Source organism: Onychostoma macrolepis, chromosome 22, assembly GCF_012432095.1.
Source record: "Onychostoma macrolepis isolate SWU-2019 chromosome 22, ASM1243209v1, whole genome shotgun sequence".
Classification (NCBI taxonomy): domain Eukaryota; kingdom Metazoa; phylum Chordata; class Actinopteri; order Cypriniformes; family Cyprinidae; genus Onychostoma; species Onychostoma macrolepis.
Window position 1 is genome coordinate 35,337,981 of NC_081176.1, and position 12,407 is coordinate 35,350,387.

A 12,407-nucleotide genomic window follows, 5' to 3' on the forward strand; every position below is an offset into this window, starting at 1 on the left:
ACCAGAAAAACACTACAGTTAAGAAGTCAAGGGTCAAGAGCCCAACTAAAGCAAGCTTTATTATTTTCAATAAAACAGTGCTTAGGCTTCCTGGAGGCTAAGTGAGGGCTGCCCGTGCAGGGGCAGTGCTAAGGGGCCAATGTTTTGCCAATGAGCAAATTCTCAGGGACCCTGCGCTGGCAGCCCTAAGTGGGCCTGTAAAGGGCTTATTTTGCAGGGCAGCTTTTATTGATTATAGAGGAAGCGCTCTTTGCGCACTTTCTAGGCTGTATAATACTGACTGACTGTCTCAGAGCGGATATATTAACCTCAGAGAAGAAAAAATCATGTTTCATGTCATGATTTTATTTGTCTTGATGTTTCAAAATAACTCTCTTGTGTGATTTTCCTATGTGTGCCAGCGCAAACTGCTGCACACTCGTATACATGATTGAATGGGATGACTGGAGATTTTCTCTTAATAATAGATTACATTTTTGATTTGTTTCTCAGCAAACCCTACCGTGTGCCTTAAGAAAACTTGGGATATGGAACGAGTTGCATGGGATCATTTTTATGACATTTGAATCCTTTTTGTGAATAGATTGAAGAAGTTTACAATTCATTAAATGGACAAGTGCAAGCATTTTTTTTAAATAATGTCTTTATTTGTGATCTGAAAAAAATAAGGTAAAGGTAGCCTAATATGGCTTTAGAGCATCCGGTTGACTAATTATTTACTTAAGTTGTGAAGGGGTAAATAAATTAGTTATAGCTATAACCTTAGAGAGAGAGAGAGAGAGAGAGAGCAAGCAAAATAAGGGTTAGGCGTAAAAAGCATATAGTTTTCTTGTGGCTTCTCATTAAAATTCATAAAAGTAAATGATGTAAATTGCATCGCTAATGTCATAGAATAGCATAGTTTAATAATAGCAGGGCACATTGTAACGTGGTTTTATAACATTCCCCATCTGTGCAACTGGAATTTAAAACTGGTTAGTGTCTTCTGCTAGTTAGCGAAGCATTACAAAACTGTCTAAACTAATAAATAACAGATTGGAGATTAAAATAATAGCAGATTTGTCTAATTTTAATTTAATACTAAAACCTGAGATGACAAAATATTCTCTATATATAGTGTTGATCTGGCAGCTAGTAAATACTGTAAATTTGGTTATGCTAGCATGTGTGGAAATATTTCAACCATGTGTGTTACAAGTAACCCCATGTTAGTTTGTGCCCTACACATTTTATTAAGTTATTCATTCCCTGGGAATCAAACAGGGGCGGCGCTAGGGGTGGGCTAAGGGGGCTGAAGCCCCAAATGTTTTTGAATCGCAGGGTACAATTAAATAAATGCACATTTAACCACGTCTTCTGCGCATCAAGATTGAGTTTTCATGCGCATTAAAATTATTTCTATTAAACCAGCACTTAAACAGCAAAATGCAGCTGCTTCACGTATCTTTAGCTGACTGTAGCCTATAAATTCATAATATTGATATCCCCATCTGAAAAAATTAGATTACTGTTACTGTATAGCAACAAATATAGATTTTTAATCATTGTATTATAAACACAGATTTTCTAGGACACACACACACATTTAGAATGACTAAATTATATAAACAGATTTAAGATACCCATCTGGAGAGATCATTTTCACAATAGACTTTCTTATTACACAGTACAGAAAAACATTGTTATGTCTCCAATACATACATCCTCATCTCCCTCTCTCTTCAATCATGTGTTCTGAATCCTCTAAAAACATCAAACAATGCAATGTCAATACAGTCCAACAACTGATAGACAGGTAAGGATTATAAATGAAATCAGAAATAAAGAGTTACCTGATCAAACGTAGTCAAAAGATTTTAAAAAGTAACATTTTAACAGTTATGTGTTCTTTAAGAATCAAACACACAAAAATAAAATGCAATTCATGAATGTCTCTTAGAGGCCATGAGAAAATAAAAAATTAATTGGGGGGGGTGGGTGTATCTTTAGCAGAAATCTGAATGATGATTTTTTTTTTTATGTTGAAGTTTCAAAAAAATCAAAGACATTAGAGTCATGAGTTGTAAAGCATCAGCAGCTTCACTGTATTGCTGTAAAAGCTCCAGTAGCTCCTGCTAATCCTGCTAGCGCTGTAACAGGAAGTTCATTTCCTCCTAGAAAGTGACCAATCACAGCTCCAGCTGATAAACCACACACAACACCTGCTGCTTTCAGCAGTAACTGTCTAACAGTGTTGGGACGCTCGTGAGAAGATGAACGGATCAACTGACTCTTACACAACAATCTCCAGAAAACCCCTGTAAAAACTCCTGCAGTTGATGCTGATCCTCCAGTAAAGAAACCCTTAGTGAACATCCATCCATGTGAAGAGTCTTTCCTCCACACCAGAACACCTCCTGACACTACAGCAAAAACCATAAATACACACAAATATTTCAGCTTTATCTGCTTAAAGAACAGATCTTTCTCCCTCTTCCCAGCTTTCTCCTCATCAATTTCTCTCCTCACACGCATCTCAGTCTCTTCTCTGACTGTGTCTAACATCATCTGATGTTCTCTCTCTCTCCTCTCCTCCTCTGCTCTCTTCTCCTCCTCTCTTCTCCTCTCCGTCTCCAGCATCACCTCTAGTGTGTAACAGGAGTTTCTGTTCTCAGACACCAGTCTGTCGATCTTCTCCATGAGTTCAGTCACCTGCTGTCTGTTTGCTGGAGCTTTAATGTTAAACTCATGATATCTCTGACCGCATCGCTCAATAAAAGCAGATAACTGAGGATTTGCCCTGATCATCTCTCCTAGTGATCTCATGTGTCTCTGATCTGCGTGAGTGAAGAGCACTAGAGTAAATCTGAGAGCTTCTGCTCCAAACTTCTGCTCAAACCAGCTGATGAACTCCATCTCCTGCTCAGTGAAAGTGCTTAAAGGCAGAAAGAGCAGGATGACATGAGCTCCTGCTGAACATAATTCAAGAGCTCTCTTCAGCTCCGAGTCTGAATCAAAGTCAGTGTGAGTGGAGAATCTGAAGTCTGGAGTATCGATCACTGTCACGCTCCTGTTATGAACAGATCCAGTGTGTGATTTACAGACTCTGGTCACTGATGAAGAGCTCTTTTCTGACTCAAACACCCGATCATTAAAGATGAGGTTTCCTGTGGCGCTTTTCCCGGATCCGGTTTTACCGATCAGCAGCAGCCGGAGATCTTCATCTTCATCTCTAAATCCCATCAACACTGGACTCTGTAACCTCTAAAATACATAAAACCATGCAGCACACAGTCAATTAAAAGTCTCAAATTATAGTCTGCTACAATTACAAAAGAATGGGGTGGAAGAGAGAGATGCTAAAATATTTACCTGATATGCCATGTCAAGGTCTCTTTTCTCGTTTAAACACTATTTCACCAAGAAAATAAGAGTTCAATCTACAAAAAATAAATAAATAAATAAATAATAATGATGATAATGAGGAAAGAATAATAGTTTACATATACACAATACAAATTTGCATGAATTACATTTTTGTCAATTATTTATTTTATTTATTATAAATTATTTATTTCATTAAGTGATTTAGGCAAGTGAAATTAAAAGAAAGAAAGAAAGAAAGAAAGAAAGGAGGCTGGCGTTAAAAGGTTAATGTAGTATAGTTTTGAAGATTATTTTTGTTCTTGTTCAGTCCTGTTAGATTCACTGCTGAACACATCTGATAACACACAGCTGTTTCAGCGTTCATTATCTTATACATGGCAGGTTAGTCGTTTGTTCCAGTACACTAACATGGAGATTTTTTACACTTTGGAGAGACTACAACGTTCACTTAACCCTCGCCAAACCTGGTATATGTCTTACCGAGACCTCTAAAGCTGATTGCTACATAGCTCATGCTAGTGTAATTTATCATAAACATTTATAACATGATTAGATATAAACAAATACAGATTTATTAAACGTTACACTTACTGAGAATCACACAAGACCGAGGATGTAAAATGCCTTCCGTCAACAGTGAGCTTCAACAAAATGTCGGAAATATCATTTTACTTTCACTTTAAACAGAGTCACGTGACACTGTTTGTCTCTGCCAAGCTCTGGGGCTGGATTCACGAAGCATTCTTGAGAATAAAATTCTTCTTAACTGCCCATTTCCTCTTTTCAAACTTAAGAAAAAAAGATAAGAATATTTTGTATTCCCAAAAACTTTTCTTAAGATTTTTCTTCAGATCAAATTTAATAAATATATGTATTCCCGAAAAGAAGTTCTTAAACATCATCGTAAATAACTTCTTAAAGTTAGGATCACCTCCAACCTGTCATAAATACATGTTCAGTTAATTTATTGGGGTGTCTCATATATTAAGTATTGCAACATAACACTAGCTAGTTAAATATATATTATTGTACCATGAATGTGGACGAGCACCCTGAAGTCTGAAGAGACACCTATTGATCAGAATGCGCGTATATGATGCGCTCATTCAAGTTATATACCCAGCTAACATAAGACCAGCGGGCAGTGGCGGTTTTAGGCATGGGCGAACGGGGCAGCCGCCCGGGGCGGCATTTTTTCATGACACGTGGGGGGCGGCACAAGCACTTGAAAAAAACCCCAAAAAAAACAAAATCATTTGCGCTGCTAAGCGGTTTTCTATTATCTGTCATATAACTGTGTGGGGAATTGGCAAATTGGCGCCCCTGCTCGCTGAGAAGGTGCTGTGTAGAGCCCTGCGCGGGACAGTTTTCTTAACCCGCACCCGTCCGCTCCAGCTGAATTTCTGACCAGGACCGCCAGCTCCCGCAACCTGCGTGTTCCACTCCCGCCTGCGCCCGCAATGTTTGTGTGCACTGCCGCCCACTCCCGCGGACTTTCTCTCATAGCTTGTAAAAAAATGTTGGCTACACAAATACTCAAATATTCGTTCAATTTATCATCCAGAATAGCAGGATTTAAACATGATTGCCTTTAAATAAGATGAAATAATGCTAAACCAAAGCACCACACCCGACAAAAACATTGGGTATATTTTTTATTAGCGTTATTAAACATTAACCGTTAAAACAAAAGCACAAATAGCAGTAAGGTTACCTCAGTTTTTAAAAGTAGCCTATACAGAAGCACCAAACGATTTATTAAACAAACAGTTTAAAGGTCATTTCACACCCAGTCCGAAATTTTCGCACGTTAAAAAATAAATACAACCTCACATTATGTCACACACTGCCTCCGAAACTTTCGTCCTTCATAAAAAAAAATCGGATCAGGTTCGAGTTTCTGCGTTTTCTCATCCGTAGCATACATTTTGATAGGAAAGGATGAGGAATACGAAAAATCGGAAAAACGCCCTCCTTGTCCGCTCCATTAGTGGGACAAGTGCATGGGATAAAGTCAGTCACACCTTGACTTTCTTCCAAATAACACACATTTCATTCATAATATTAAAACACAGGCCTATTTTCACATTTATGTTTTTTTCTGAATTGTGTGAAATGGCTAATAAAAATAGGTAATACAAAACGATTATGTGGAGGTGAATTGGTTTAGTCTTCACTTCTGGTCGTGAGTGACGGTGTTGGGGGATGGGAAATCTGTTGATTGTCGAGTGCCAAATAAACACAGAGTGTTTATTATACATACAGTATAGAGTTCTGATAACTCATACTGTTTTGTGCAGAATTGTGTTTTTCAGATGTTCTGTTGAAGGATTTGTGCAATTGAGAAATATAAGCTTATAAGCTTATATTGTTATAGTAAAACATGGCTGTTTGTGCAAATGTTTTTGCAAAAAAACCTAGATTTTTTTTTTATCGGATGGGGGTTGGGGGGGCGCTCAGAGGGGGTCTTGCCCGGAGAGTAATTCAATGTAGAACCGCCACTGCCAGCGGGCCACTGGCGGCCCACTGGTGGCAGAGTCGGCGGCCCACCGGCGGACGCCACCCACGGTTCACCGGCGTTTTGCTCATCTTTATTCCAGCGGACCACCAGCGGCAGCCACCGCTTTTCCGACAGCGGTCCGCTGACGAGCAGCTGGTTTATAATTACTGTTTTCTGGCGGTCCACGATCGGTCCGTGGTTCATAATCAGTTTGATTACGCTAACCAATATATCCTTGCGCACAATAATGGATCAAAAACAATGTACAATGGCAAATGAAAATGTATTTTCAGTGAACAGATTAAACGTACAAATTCATTTACAGTATATTTATCAGATGGTTTTATCCAATGTGACTTTCAAATAGAAGCATTCAGTTCACATATGTCCATACAAAGGTCAACCACAAAATTAACCATGGTTTAACTATGATTGTTGTAGTAAATTCACAGTAACTACCATAACCATGGTCTTACTACAGCATAAAGTAAACCTAGTAACTACAAACTTTACCATGGTTTCAAAAACTATGGTTACCACAGTTTTACTCAAGCATTACTAAAATATTACTATTGTAGAACCATGATATCAAAACTTAGTTTGAGAAAAACTAAAAAACCCTGATTACTACAGTTATGATTACTAGTTTTACCATAGTAAAAACATGGTTAACTGTTGTAAGGGTACAATGATTTTCACAATCAAAGCAGCTTTAGAAAATTTCAAGGTTTCAAAAAAAAAACAAAAAAAAAAAAACTGTCAACAACCGGAGGTGACTGTGACTCAATGGGGAGCATCTTCTGGCAAAAATGTATGTATATATCAGTAACTCTAAGATAATACAAGTTATGTGTTCAAAGTCATGTTCAGTTAAAGGGACAACCATTAAAGGGTAGGTTCGGGGAATTTAAATCCACTTTATACTGTCACAAAGTCTGTAATATGTAAATAAACATTATTCGGATAATGCAAAATATTATTTGGCTGACAAATAAATGGGTGTATCTCATGGAACTCAGAGAAAGATTAAACATTGTTCGTTCACATATATTACCATCATAGTAACAATACAAAGTGGGTTGAAAATCACTCAACATATGCTTTAAGGCAATGATTACAATACATAACATTTGTCAGGTTGGTATGTTCATCTATAGTTGCCATCATCTGGGGTCTTCATGAGTGTTGGCATCATCTGAAGTCACCACAAGTGAGGCTGGATCCAAACTGTAGTAACACTGGGATGGTAAACCCGAGAGATAGAAACAGGAAAACAAAAGGAGAAGAATTAGCATAGATGTTGTTCATATTATTTCAGGCAAAAGATGATCATACGCATTTATTACTAGAGTACAAGGTCATGAGTTGTTATGTGAATGATTGGCTAAAAGATGTATATTTAATCTAGAGTTAAACAGGAGAGAGTGTGTCTGAGCCCCAAACATTAACATGGCGGAATCCGACGCGGCGTGACGTAGGTTCCCATTCTCTATTGGATTTTTTACAGTGTACATATGCCACAGTATTATTGAAGTGGGAGGAACATCATAACTAATTTACACAACTGTTAAAAAGTCTGGGGTCAGTAGGATTTTTACATCTTTGAAAGAAGTCTCTTATACTCACAACTCAAAAAACAGTTAAAACAATAACATTGTGAAATGATATTATAATTCAAGAGAACTGTTTTTTATTATTATTATTATTTGAATATGTTAAAATCTTAATGTATTGCTGTGATCAAAGCTGAATTTAACATCATTACTCCAGTCTTCAGTGTCACATGATCCTTCAAAAATAAATCTAATTTGCTGCTCAAGAAACATTTCTGATTATTAACAATATAAAAAAGATGTGCTGATAAACATTTTAGTGTAAACTTTTTTTTTTTCAGGATTAATTGTTAAATAGACTCCAGACCTTTAAATGGTATTGCACAATACTGTTCTAAAGTGTACAGTCAGTGAGGTTTTTTTAATAAATTCATTTTTATTCAGCAAGGATGCATTAAATTGATGAGAAGTGAGAGTAAATATTTTTTGTTTCAAATAAACACTGTTCATTTTAAACTTTGTTCATTGAGGAATCCTGAATAATACACACAAAACACAAAACAAAATATGAATCAGGAATATTTCCTGAGCAGCAAATCAGCATATTAGAATGATTTCTGAATAATCATCATGTAAAACTGAAGAGTAATGATGCTGAAAATTCATCTTTGATCATGGAAATAAAATACATTTTAACATCACTCACTCATGTTTGGATGTCAAAACATTCTTAAAATAACTTTAATAAAGAATTGTAAAAGATGCATGGTGATATGCATTTTTTCACTACATATTTGCATATATGAAGTGATTTAATGAGCTTTCTCATGCAGCTTACCCATGTTTCCCACATCTCTGTCAGCAGCTTCCTTCAGAAATGTAGATACCTTGGAGCTTCTCTTCTGTTGTAGAAGTGTTACTCCTGAAACCACAGAACAATTTTTATCAATAATTGTTTGCCATTAAATATCAAATCACGTTTTAACTAGATTCAATTAATACATGTTCCTTTAAGTGACGTCACCGATTAACATTAAAGTTACAGCACATATTTTAGGCTAAATAAATTCGTCTAATTCCAGTAACCCATTGACAAAACCTTTACAAAGCTATTAAAATCTCCCAACTACACATAAATATGTGATGAAAAGTCAAAACTTTGATCAATCAGAGGTCAATATATAAGTTACATGGTCTGAAAACAGTTGAGATGCTAATGAACTTTTTCGAAGACACTAAACTGTCTTTATGAAGTAAATATTCAACAGAAGCGTATCAATTACAAGAAAGAAAAGGGTCAGGAACAGTTGTATGTAATATTTGTGTGATTTTAGGGACTAAACTCACCTGAAAACGGTGAAAACAGCAGCGAGACATGCAGTGATGCAGCTGTAAAATGTAAAATGTAAAACTGTAATGTAATACAATGTAAAATATATATAATTTATAAAACAAAGATGTCATGTAAGAGCTCAGTAGAAACACAGGACAGATCCGCTTGCCAACCCGATCACACTAAATGCGTCTATATAGCATGCACTGTTGCCAACTAATTTTCAGAGGAAGTTGCTAAAGGCGCAACGATTTGTTGCTAAAAGTTGCTAAATGAAGCTGTCACAACGCAAAACTGCATCTTCATGTAATATACAGAAAACACAATGAGTTTTCTCAAATTGACTGGCCACCTCAGCAAAAACATTATTTAAAATGTTAATTTAGATTTGTTTGAAAAAAATATATATGGGTAGTAGGCTATTTGTAAAAGTAATACAAACACAAGACCTTTTTGATCAGATATTTTTATTTTTAAATATAACACTGATATTGAACATTTACACTCTTTTGAACAATCACAGTTTATGTAGTCTATTTTCTTTTTAACTTGTGAAATTAACAATTAACAATTAAACAACAATTAAAGCACTGTATTGGTAGTTAATATGCTACCTAAATGAACAACAATTATACATGTTAATAACAAGGTATCAGTAAATGAACAATTATATCAAACAATTGTAGCTAGCATTTTAACTTGAATGTGATATGATGTGTTTGTTGCTAGGCATCTCTTAGGATGGTGTTTCTTCTTGTCTGGTTAGCTGTTCAGTGTTTCCTCTGGCACGTTTTTCATTCACAATGCTGTGTACACTGCCATTGATTCCACTAGTTCCAGAAACTCCATTCTTTGATGATTCATAGGTTAGCAAGCAAATCATCTTCAAAACTGTATGCTGCGGTGGTGCCAAACTGTTGTAGAACGTCACTGGGTAGTTTATGCTGGTAACAAGTATCACCAGCCAGTTTCAGTCCATACCGCACAAGGTGTATGGAGTTAAGAGTGTGCAGTGACAGTCTATTTCTTAACTTTGACTTGACCACACTCATTTGGCTGAACAGCCGTTCAACCTCTGCATTTGAGTGTGGCAAGGAGAGGGCAGCCAGTGCAGCTTTGCACAGTTCTTCGAATGGTTTTGACCCGGAAGCATCTATGTAGTTATACACTTCACTCCAAAACTCAATGGTATTTTCAGTTGATTCCCACCTCAACAGATGTATGTTTCTCCATTGGGAAACAATTTTATCAATTGTCTGGGGCTGGTACCCCAGTAGCTCAGCTACATTTATCATTTCAGTGTTGCTTTTATTGTGCTTCATTGTTTCCTTAACACTGAACAAAGCCATGTTTCGTAAGATTTCGAGATTGTCTGGGAGCCTTGCTTGCAGCTCCTTGCTTAGAGCAACAACATAGTTGATGCATCGTCTCCAAATGACCTTTTCATCCTCTGGAGCAAGACTGAGCTGGGACATTGTGCTTTCAAAAAGGTACCCAAGATATGGTGCTGGACTGATATGACCATCAATGGCATCCTTCAGGACATCAATCTTTGCCATAGGATTGACTACTCTGCTGCAAACTGATGATAAGAGGTGAACCAGATTGTCCAAAAGCTTGACAGGATCTGTACCCTCAAATGACTTCACTGCAACTTGTACTTCGGACAGGATTGATTTTAAGAAGGTAAGGTAGACATAGTTGGTCTTGTCCATGTACATGGCATGGAGCACATCTGCCATGTAGCAATGCTCACTGGTCTTGGTCAACTCAAAGTGGAGTTTCAGTTCTTCCCATTGGTCCAATATATGAGTTACCGCAGGCTCAATCGATAGCCAATGTGTGGCACACACTTTGGTGATCTGCAGGGGTTTCTGACCACAATTAATGGTGGCATACACTGCTTTGACAATGACATCTCTGAATTCAATAATGAAATGCCTTTAACTGAAAATTGAGTGTTTAATCTTATCATTATACATTACTGACACTCTATCCTCCAATTTGATACTGTTAAGTGCTTTGACACAATCTGTATTGTAAAAGCGCTATATAAATAAAGGTGACTTGACTTGACTTGACTTTGTATGCCTCTCGCCGTTTTGGGGAAATCGAAAACCAGTTGTAGGTTTCCCTGATTAAGTATTCAACACATCTAGGTATGGTTTCTTTGGATGCTGCACTGACAGCCAGTTGTAAAGAATGGCACACACAGCGAATGAGTACCAAATTGGGCAAAGCACATTCTTCTTTTAAAATCTTGTGGACTCCATTGTGCACCCCAGTCATCACAGAGGCATTATCAGTGCCAATACCCTGAAGATTCTCTTTTTTAAGGTTACACTCTTCGAGAAACTCAACTATTGCCTTTGCTATTGATTTTGCATCACCCGCCTCCAATTCAACCAGCCCAAGAAATGTGGACACAAGTGTTCTTTTTTTAGCACTAAAATACCGAATCACCACACCCAGGTATTTTGAGACACTGACATCAGTCGACTCATCCAAAAGCAGACTGAACTTCTCATCCCCCACATCTGTTGTTATCATTTTCAGAAAATAAGGAGCCAATACTCCCTTAATAATTTCTGTGCATTTGGTGCGGTGCATGTGGAAGTTTGTTGCTGCCACAGAATCTGAAAAGGCAGCTTTGCAAGCCATACCTAAATGGTCGCATGCTAGCAGTGAACAATGTTCATAATGGCCATTGCCATAGTAGCTTCTGCACTTTTGCAGTTATCCATTTTCTTAACTAGCTGTGGTAATGTAGACTGCTGTGCTGGGTTATATGGTTTTGATTTATTTATATGCTTTGCTGTAGTACAATGTTTTTTGATGTCATACATTTTTGCAAGCATATCTGATTTGCAGTATGCACAGTATGCTCGGAAGTCATCCCCAACTACTGGCTTCAGCCACCCTTTAAATTCAGGTACAGATTCCCATTCTTTTCTGTATTTCTGGCTGTACAGTTTTGATTGAGACATGTTGATAGATGTAGTTAAGTCTCTTACAGATCAAAAATTCATGAACAGCTACATTCACTGAGTTTTAACCGTGGTTGTTGTTTTAATTATTTTACCAAAAATTGTGAAATGCGTGCTACTGCTGCTGCACCCAGCCAACAATTTTTGCTGCTGCTGCAGCTTCTGTGCCTGGCTATTTAGACCTTATATAGCCACGCCCCTGCACTCTTTGTCTTTAGTTTTGCGGTTTGTGTTTCTACAGCGATCTTAAAGAATTTATGAATAAATCGCTCATCTTGAGTTAATTCTGCAGTCACTAGGCTACTGCTCTTTAGATTTGAGTCCCTTTTCAAAAGTTGCTAAAAGTAGCCAAATAAATTTAAAAAAATTGCTAAATTTGTTGCTAGGTGCTTTTTGAAAAAAAAGTTGCTAGGGTAGTCTGAAAAGTTGCTAAATCTAGCAACAAAATTGCTAAGTTGGCAACACTGATAGCATGTAGTGTGTTTATCATGTAATATTTACGCGAAAATGAGTTTTTACCTGCATAGGATACGCATGGGTAGCAATGGGTAGGATTAGTGGGGTGGGGTGCTTGTGTATATCACGCAATAAAGTGCGTATCATATGCACGCGCAATACTGCGTATCTTATCCACGTAAAAACTCATTTTCGCGTATAAATTGCACGAT

At 37.2% G+C, this 12,407-nt stretch overlaps 1 protein-coding gene and 1 long non-coding RNA gene across 2 annotated transcripts; both read right to left on the reverse strand.

The window, feature by feature from the left end:
• Nucleotides 1-1,518: 1,518 nt before the first annotated feature.
• On the reverse strand, nt 1,519-4,038 carry LOC131530625 (GTPase IMAP family member 9-like). The gene is made up of 3 exons (XM_058760991.1): nt 3,958-4,038; nt 3,352-3,419; nt 1,519-3,243 (listed from the first exon to the last, which is right to left on the reverse strand). The coding sequence occupies exons 2-3, from the start codon at nt 3,361-3,363 to the stop codon at nt 2,080-2,082; spliced, it is 1,176 nt and encodes a 391-aa protein (XP_058616974.1). The 5' UTR covers nt 3,364-3,419; nt 3,958-4,038; the 3' UTR covers nt 1,519-2,079.
• A 2,117-nt stretch (nt 4,039-6,155) lies between these two features.
• LOC131531159 (uncharacterized) lies at nt 6,156-8,915 on the reverse strand. Its single transcript, XR_009268580.1, has 3 exons — nt 8,767-8,915; nt 8,258-8,341; nt 6,156-7,104 (listed from the first exon to the last, which is right to left on the reverse strand). It is a non-coding gene; the product is annotated as an uncharacterized LOC131531159 (long non-coding RNA).
• Nucleotides 8,916-12,407: the final 3,492 nt, after the last annotated feature.